We start from the raw sequence: 9,870 nt of genomic DNA, 5'->3' as shown, positions 1-9,870 counted from the left end.
TCTCAATTTTATGTTGGTTTCATGGAAATACCCACTAGGTGTCAGTTATGGCGTTTGCTCAATGCTTGGAGGGTTGTGAGTTGAATAAAAAGAAATAAAATACAATTAGTGACAAAAACGAAAAATTTACTGACATTTCTTAGCACTTTGTTTATAGCATTCTTGAATTTAACGAAACAGCTTTTCCTCTATTTATTTGCACCAACTACACTTTCTTTCACTTTACGGCTAATCGTTGTTTGTTACCACAATTTATCTGGAGATTTTTAGATCAAAGTTTTACGATGATCGGAAATATTCAAATCGATTGCCTAAGAACTCCAGAAATAGCACATTAAAAGGCGGATGGAAGTGGAAGGGCACAATGGAATAAGTTATATTCGGAATTCGTATTATGTGCACTATCAAATAACGGGATTTTATCAATCAGTAGAAATACCACAACATATATAACTTAAATGGAAATCCGAAGTCCCGTGATCGATGGTATGTCTTCTCTCCAGGTTCACTCTGCGTCTGTACGGCTGTGTATTGGGTTATTACTCTATATGATCAAAAATGTACCTATCAGTATTAGAATTATTAACCAAAATCGGAACAGACTCAATTGGTTCCTATCGGTTGTATGTACTCAAGTCATTGATATTTAAACTTCGAACCATAGCTTCACCACAACTCCCAGATATTTGTAGCGTATGCCATTCACCTAGGTAGTAACTGTTCCTGAGGCAAAATGAGAGCCATTATCAGTCATCAATATCATAGGAACCTCATAGACTAAAAACTTTCCTTATCTCTTGGATTGTCAATTCAGAATTTCGTGGGGTTGTCAAAGAAAATTCAGACCACTCGGAAAATGAATCAATCACAACATGTCCGTGGCATTTATTGAGAAATGGACCACAGTGGTCTGCATGAATCATCTGTCAGGCCTCAGACGATACTGGCCATGGATTTCGCTTCAAAGCATGATTTTTTTGATTTATGAAATCTTCCACAATTGCTTGGTGCACGACATATATCTGCGCTTGTCTCCGGTCACCAACATGTGAGCCTTTCGTGCCTTAAGGTAACCCTCGTGCTATTGATAGAAGAAACCAGAGAAGTAGTGAATAGGTCTTTATTTCGATCTTCGCGCAGTCACAGTGGAGCGTGGGATTATCTGTTCAGACAAACAAAGGCTCTCAACATTCCATATAAGATAGTAGGGAATATAACGCTTACAAAAGGTAAGGAAGTGAATGAATACTTGAACAATACTGTTTTAGCATATGCCTGGTTGTTTGGGGTCAACTCTTAACCAACCAACCTGAGCTGTTACATTAGCTTCCCCCTAGAATCGACTTCCGTAGGAACGTCGGTTCGATTAACCTATCTATCGATAACACCTTCGTTCTATTTCTCATCCCAAGGCGAAATTATCAACTCGCTCACTATTTGACTTACAATCAGTTACGACTAACGCTTTCAATGATAGTCCATGGATGTCTCTTCATTTACCAGCTTGTCATCTTTGTAGCATGTGATCTTTTCTACAACTATCGCTGACGGTTTGCTGCGTGCTTTCAAGAGAAAGTGTGAGAATGTGGAATAAGAATATCTGAGGAAGTGCCGCGAGCGGGCTACCCAACACCATGTTGGTGAGGTACGATTTTTCCATGCTCAGACCGGCTATCAGGTGTTTACTCACCTGCCTCTTGAGTCGCCCTCAAGTAAAAAGTAAAGAAGAGTCTACTTCAAAGGTAATGGTGAAAATCAAGCAAACCTGAAGAACTGCTCCACTGCCTGCCTAAAATAATAAGATACAAAATGGAAATACATAAATGCAATTGATAATTGTTCCGTTCATGTAAGTGCTTGGCCTCCAGAACGGATTGGTATTCTGGAAGGAAATAAACATAGTGTAGATATCTTGTGCACGAATAACCATGAAAACAGCAACAACAAAAAAACTCTTTTGTAATGCGTATATGTAAAAGGGTGAACTTGCTAGAAGTTGGGCTCTTTAACAAAATCGATCAAGTGCATGACCTTGAGCCAGTGATGACCGCTTTTTACAACTAGGTGCGTAACCAAGGGTGCATCAGAGTAATCCACAAAACGGAAACGAATATACGGTTAAGAAGCAAAAAAATTGTGTTGAGTATGCGGATCAAGTACAGTTGTGTCAAATACTCTTTTTACGTTATTATTAAACCGAGAAAAAAAGTATATATATAAGCTATTGACATAACATGTCTTTTTTATAACGCTAGTGTTAAGTTCCAGGGTTTTGTATGGGCCACTAATAATAATTGGTTTAACGTTAACATAGCTACGATAGTCATATCGTCAGTTCAATGTTATGATTACTTAACAGTTCTTTTATACGTTGTGTTTAAAATTAGGTATGTGGAATCAACGCGGCTAAGATAGTATCCTTACAGTAACGTACTGTACCATATCTTCACGGTTATTGATTCTTCAATGTCAGAAATTTAAAAAAAAATGATGAGAACTTTAATAAGTACTTGACCATAGTAATTGTATCAAGCTACTAAACATATCTTCGACCGAAAATTTTTAGAATTAGTTCATATGGTATATATGTATAGCCAGTATAGTTAATTAACCAGAAAAAGAAATTATAAAACTCGCCTGGGTTGCTTTTTGAATTCGTTGTATTTGCCAGTGTAAGTTGTACGAGTTTGAATAAAATCCTCAGCCATCGTTTCGGAATACCTAGCTTATGTGTCCAGTATTTAAAAAAAATATTTAACATAACACTTATATATCAAAGGTAAAAGTTCTGGGGAGTTGTATGTGAGGCGGAATGAAGAAAACAAAATACTTTTAAGTAGATGCAGGGTCTGATTAGCTACGTGGTTAGATTTATCCTGCAGTCGAAACTGTCAACATCCTTGACTGACTAATCGGATGTGCCCAGAGAACCGTTTTAGTCATTTGTAAAGATTTATCATCTTTATATTTTGATTCCGTAATGGATTTGTCAGTTAAACGATCTAACAACACGTATGGTGGTTCATGATCTAGATAAGCCGGCTTTAGCCTATCAATACTTACTGTGTCGATGTTTCCATGTTTTTCTATCACGAAATATTTAGATTTTCTTGAGACGACTTTGAAAGGACCTTCAAATGGAGGACTGAGTGGTGCTTTTATTTTGTCACATCTTATCCATACGTGCGTGCAATTGCTTAGGTCTTTAGGTATATATACGGCGCGCGATTGTTCACGAGTATTAATCGGCTTAAGTTTAGACATGTGATCTCGTAGTGGATCTACATAATTTTCTATATTAAGTTTTTGACTGTTAGTATTAGGGTTAATAAATTCACCTGGTAGTCTCAGAGTTGTTCCGAAAACCAGTTCCGCAGCTGAACACTGTGCGTCAGTTTTGACAGATGTTCGTATTCCCAACATAACTAACGGTAGGAATTCTGTCCACTGATTGGGGTTTGAGTGAGATATAAGAGCGGTTTTTAGCTGACGGTGAAAACGTTCTACCATCCCATTAGCCTGAGGATGATATGCAGTGCAGCGTATCCTATTGGAGCCTAGAAGTTTAGCCAAGTTATTAAATAGTTCGGATTCGAATTGCGCTCCTCTATCCGTCGTTATTGTTATGGGTGTACCAAAAATGGTTACCCAGTTCAGCATGAAAACTTTGGCTACTGTTTCCGCTGTGATGTCCGCTATCGGGATGGCTATAGGGAATCCGGTAAATCGATCTATGCATGTAAAAAGATAATTAAAACCGTTTGAACGTGGTAAAGGACCTACCAAGTCGATATGCACATGGGCAAAACGTGCATCTGGTTGCGAGAAAACACCTATGGGTGAATTTGTGTGACGATTTATCTTTGATTGTTGACATGCTGAACACTCTCTAACCCATTTGTGTACATCCTTCTGTAAATTCGGCCATATATATCTGGCATTGATTAGTTTTGTTGAAGCTTTTGCGCCAGGATGAGACAAAGAATGAAAGTTATTATATATCAACTTTCGCATACTTTTGGGAACGAAAGGTCGCGGCATTGCCTTGGTCGTGTCACAGTAGATTAGAATACCATCGACAGGTGATGGGAACTGTTTTAAATTAAGACTTGAATTGTTTGTTTTAAGCAGGTTTTGTAATTCTAGATCCTGCTCTTGTTCGTTTCTCAACGTCTCGAAGTTTACTGTAGACTGCTGTAGCACGTTTATTTCTAGCCTAGATAAAGCATCTGCCGCCTGATTGTCCTGACCTTTGACATGTCGGATATCGCTTGTGAACTGTGATATATAGTCAAGGTGTCGGACTTCTCGAGGTGAGTATTTATCAGCTCTTGCTTTTAGTGCATTCGTTAGTGGTTTGTGATCCGTAAAGACTATAAATTCCCTCCCTTCTAACATGTGTCGGAAGTGTTTAATGGTTAGGTAGATTGCAAGAAGTTCTCGCCCGAAGGTAGAATCCCTTGTCTCTGCTGGAGCGAGTCTTTTTGAGAAGAAAGCAATTGGTTTCCAGGCGTTTTTAACCAGTTGGTTAAGGGTACCGCCTACTGCTTTATCTGAAGCATCCACCATCAAAGCAAGTGGGGAAAGAGAATTCGGATACATCAACGTAGTTGCTTGAGCTAGTTTATCTTTAAGCTGTTTAATAGCTTCGACAGCGTCAGAAGACAGTTTGAATTCTTTTGGTTTTCCTTTTAGTGAATCTGTCAAAGGTTGCATTAATTGTGCACAACCTGGTATGAATCTGCGATAAAAGTTAATTAGACCTAGAAAACTTCTCAGTTGTGTTAGAGAACTAGGTATGGGATATTGTTTAATGGTGTCTACTTCTTTTTTGATCGGTTTAATCCCTTCTGGGCTTATTGTGTGACCGAGAAATTCTAAAGTTTGAACACCGAAAACACACTTACTTTGATGTATGTTTATTCCATGTTCATCCAGTCTTTTTAACACTGTTTTTACATGCTGTTCGTGTGATTGCAAATCGGGGCTGGCAATTAACAAGTCGTCTATATACCCCTGCGCAAATGGCATATCTCGAAGTAGATTGTCTATGAATCTTTGAAATGTCTGTGCCGCATTTCTCAGGCCGAATGGCATGCGTACAAACTCGAATAAGCCAAAGGGTGTTGTAATAGCTGTCTTGGGGATATCTTCATCCGCCACTGGGATATTGTGATATGCCCTGACTAAGTCAATTTTAGTGAATATGTTCCTACCCTGTAAACCGTTTGTGAAATCTTGGATATGCGGTATTGGGTACCTATCTGGTACGGTTTGACGGTTGAGGGCTCTGTAATCCCCGCACGGTCGCCAGTCACCTTCATTCTTCTTTGGGACCATATGCAAAGGGGATGCCCATTGACTATCAGAGGGACGGATAATACCCAGTTGTAGCATATAATCAAACTCGGCCCTAGCGATTTTGAGCTTATCTGGTGCTAGTCTCCTGGGTTTTGCAAAAACCGGTGCACCTTCGGTTTTGATAGTGTGACTTACTTTTAGTTTGTCTTTAGAAGGCTGTGGGTTTGGTTTAGTTAAGTTTGGAAATTCCGCGAGTATATCTTGGAATTTCGCTGTTGTTACTGGAGGGGTTTGAATCAAGTTAAGAGAGCTGATGTGACTTTCTTTGCCTTTTGTGTAATACGAAGTTTCTTTTAGTGTTAATCGCCGTCTCTTGGTGTCAACTAGAAATTCGTATCTCTCTAGAAAGTCCATCCCCAGTATTGCCAGATCTAAGTCGGCTACCGTGAAAACCCAAGGGAATTGCCTCCTGAACCCCAAATCTAGGGTTAAGTTTTTCTGCCCAAATGTCGAAATTTTAGTTTTATTTGCAGCTTGAAGTGTAATTGATGTTTCTCGACTAATCTCAGTTTTATTTTGAGGTATGATGCTAAGAGCAGCGCCAGTATCCACCAAGAAATTCAAGCCAGAGTTTCTGTCTCTAACATAAAACAAGCGACTGTTTTGGCGCCCCTCCTCAGTCGTCGCGACCTGGGAAGGGGTTACTCGTTTCCCGCTGTCTTAGAATTATGCTTAGGCCAGGCGCATGGTTGCATGCACTTGGTTGAGTTGACACCAAACTTCCAGTGGTATCAACAAAACTGCCCAGGTTGTCTGGACATTTGTGACCTGTTTTGTGACTTGGATCGTGGTCGTTGTGGTGACCTGCTCCTGTTTCTATGACCCATTTGCATTCTGGTGACAGCCTCAGTGAGACTCTTAACACTCGCAATGAGTCCTTCTATGACGGGGTCTTTTGGTGATTCTACTTTTTGTGTGTGATTGATTGTGCCTGGTCCAGTTGGAGGACCTCTCTCCATTATTCTATCGGCTATACGCGCTGAAATGAGATAATGAGGTTTCAGGATCTTGTGCATCCAAACAGTGTTGGACGTAGCATGGGAGAGCTTGTATCCATCCTTGTTTTAGGACTGCTTCACCCACCGTGTTATCACCCATTAACACTTGGAGGTGACGCAAAAACTGTGACGGCGACCGATCACCTAGTGTTTCACCTTGAAAAAGTCTTTGGATTCTTTGACTATCTGATAATGATAAACGGTTTATTATCTCTCGTCTTAAGATGGTGTATGGTTGTGGTGATGGTGGATCTAAAATCAAGTCACGGACTTCTTTGGCAACTGAAGGAGGAAGGATAGAACACAAGTCTCTATAGCGAATCCCTTCAGATTTGATATTGTGTCTTGTGAAATAATGCTCCAGTTGAGCAAACCACAACTCAGGATCACTACGATCAAATTCTGGAAGTAGGGATTTCGTAGTTATAACAGTGTCTATCACCACTGGTGACAAATCCTCCAGATTATGGGTTTCTATTGAGTCTGACATGAGGTATGTGACAAATATAGCAATAAAGTTAGCACGAAAAATGGTTACTATAACACGAATAACTTAAGATAATACGGAATAAACTAGTTATATACTCAACTTAGTTTACGGATAATCCGGTCTACTTTTACGGTTAAGTAAAAAAAAAAAGATTAATAACAGAAATGAGGTTAAATTGTGTTCAAAAAGGGCTCACCACTTTCGTGCCTTAAGGTAACCCTCGTGCTATTGATAGAAGAAACCAGAGAAGTAGTGAATAGGTCTTTATTTCGATCTTCGCGCAGTCACAGTGGAGCGTGGGATTATCTGTTCAGACAAACAAAGGCTCTCAACATTCCATATAAGATAGTAGGGAATATAACGCTTACAAAAGGTAAGGAAGTGAATGAATACTTGAACAATACTGTTTTAGCATATGCCTGGTTGTTTGGGGTCAACTCTTAACCAACCAACCTGAGCTGTTACAAGCCTTGCCAAAGATTTAATTTTCTCAACTCCCAAACGTCCACTATTAAGATTTACAAGGACAGATTTACGTAATGAAGAAGGAATAACAACACGATCATTTAAATGCCGAGTACCGTCAAGGGCAGTGTACAATGCATCGTGTGTTGAAAAATAGACAGGAAATCTACGTTTCATATTAATACTCCAACCTTTCTTATAGTACTGAGTATACATCCGAAGTATCTACGAGTTTCCCTAATGAGATATGGATCTCTCACTGTTTAAGCTTGTGTTAACGAACAGTCTGCAATATTATTAGGTTTATATTGTTTGGATTGCCGAGAAATGTGGTTGACATGGTGACTTTCCTTGGCTCTTATGTACTATATCGTATAGTCATAGGTACTGAAAGCAATACCATGGCAGCTGAGAACGTGATGGGGATCTTTCAAGATGATAAATGAACTTTAAAGCTTCATGATCAGTAACAATAGTCAATTGCTTTCCAAATAAATATCTACAGTCTTTTAACAGTCTGAAACACAGCTGGTTCTTCTTTCTGAGTTTTGGATAATCTTGTTCAGCAACAGTACATTTGTGGAAACACAGATTGCTGGTTTACCTTTCCGCTCCAAAACTGCGCCGATACTCACAGGTTGTGCATTAGTAATAATTACAGAATTTACACCAAGGCATAATTTCGAGGGACAGCATAACCTCGAAGAACCTTTAGTAGATTTCATATGCATTACTCCTGTTCCTTGCCCCATTTAGATAAGTTGGATGTCAATGTTTAAAACAAACAAATAGCAAGGCGAAAATACAAGAGTAAAACAGGTATATTGCTGAAATACACTCACTGGTGAATGTATTTCTGTAAGATATTTGGGAGATGCCGCAAGTACTGCGGAACCAGTCCCCTCATATATGATTCAAACCGTTCAAACCGAGTGGCTGTCTCCACTTTTCATCGGCGCTATTTCAGCTCATTTTTACTTTCATAGGGTCATGAGCAGGCTTCGGTTTGGTAGAATTGTTTGGTTTTGCTTGTATTAGAATTACTTGGTTGGAAGTGAAACCAATTCAACGCTATAAACATGGTTTGAGGAGATATTTTGCACAATAAATAAGCATAAATACCATTTTTTTATGACATCCCACTTGACCATAAGGAGCCGTAATTTAACAACATGTTTTGTCCCATAGACACGGGTGGATTGAAGTTATCTCCCCATAGTTTAGCAGTTCTCCAATTTTATCATCGTTAACTTTTCTCACCTTTATACTCTAGATTTCAAATTTTTCCATGTTATCTTCGAAAGTATAAAAATTTGAATGTACGTTCAACCGCTCAATCATAGGGTCCATAGCGATGCCAATACGATGACTAGAAGTACTCAGATTGATTTCTTAACTAATAATTCTCGAAATATGGGAATTTAAGACAGATAAAACTAACTTAACACAACTTGACGTATAATATATGGGATTCGTATCATATGATCTACCTAGTACAAAGGATTCATCAGTTACCAAAAATACAACAGATTCATTCTATTGCTAGCAAATAGTATGAACTTCACCCACATATCATACAAACATTCGCTCTTCACAATTCGATAATTTGAACAACGTTGAGAATTTATATCCTTTTGTACACCTGTCTATTTGTAGCATGTAACTACCAAGCTTCTACTTTAATCTAGAACATATTCCTAACAAATTTGTTTGCTAATATCATAGGTTATACCAATCTCCTTCACCTTGATAATTTAGGACAACTGCAAACTTACCAAACAGTCACATCATGTAATTTTACTTCATAATTAGGCTTAGGCTGTCCTAAGTTTTCTTCTCCAAGGATTTAAATACCTCGAACCCTGAGCAATTAAGCATCACCCCACCATTTAATTAAGGCTTTATTTGGGAAAAATTCCACCCTTTAAACCTCTCTTGGCTTAGGAAGACTAGAATTCCCCTGAGATTTCAGAACAGTGATTTTAACAAGGTACTTTTACCGAGGAACAGACTCTACTGAGCTTATTGAGACATTAAAATTACACCCTATGTTGAATAGAGAAGTGTTAATTGTTTGTGACGATTTATTTTTACCCTCTGTACGCTGACGGGCGATTATGATGTTATGCCATAAAGATCATTTTGAAAGGGCACTACATAGCTAGAAATAGGATGTGTACAGATTACAGATCAGCGAATCATGATTACGGTCTTCAGAATGTAAAATTAACCCCAAGAGAAGGTATTTGATAAGCATTCTGAAGATTACATAGTTATATCCTTTGCAGTTCATTTCTTTTTCAACAAGAATGTGATAAACTTATTGAGAGTATTTCTTTAATCTCTCAATTCATAATTCGTGAGTATTTGATTGTTTAGTTTTCAATGGAAATAAAAGAGTTACAAAATTCTACAATCAAGACCTAACTTTTACAACCTAGGCTAGGATATTAAGGGGTTAACGTCAATTATTTTTGCCCAACAAGGTCTGGAAGTTTAAAACCTAACACTTTATGCTGCTTTTAGTAGCCCAGTATGTGACTTCGGTTGATCATA

General features: G+C 38.5%; 1 protein-coding gene across 1 annotated transcript; it reads right to left on the bottom strand.

Moving 5' to 3' along the window:
* Positions 1–6,324: 6,324 nt before the first annotated feature.
* On the bottom strand, positions 6,325–6,849 carry Smp_125830 (hypothetical protein; the record flags this gene model as incomplete). Its single annotated transcript, XM_018793758.1, has 1 exon — positions 6,325–6,849. One exon carries the CDS (start codon positions 6,847–6,849, stop codon positions 6,325–6,327), a length of 525 nt encoding a protein of 174 aa, XP_018648238.1.
* Positions 6,850–9,870: the final 3,021 nt, after the last annotated feature.

Source organism: Schistosoma mansoni, chromosome 1 (assembly GCF_000237925.1).
Source record: "Schistosoma mansoni strain Puerto Rico chromosome 1, complete genome".
NCBI classification, from domain to species: Eukaryota; Metazoa; Platyhelminthes; class Trematoda; order Strigeidida; family Schistosomatidae; genus Schistosoma; species Schistosoma mansoni.
The sequence above is the reverse complement of the archived record's forward strand: the minus strand, read 5'-3'. Positions and strand labels throughout refer to the sequence as shown.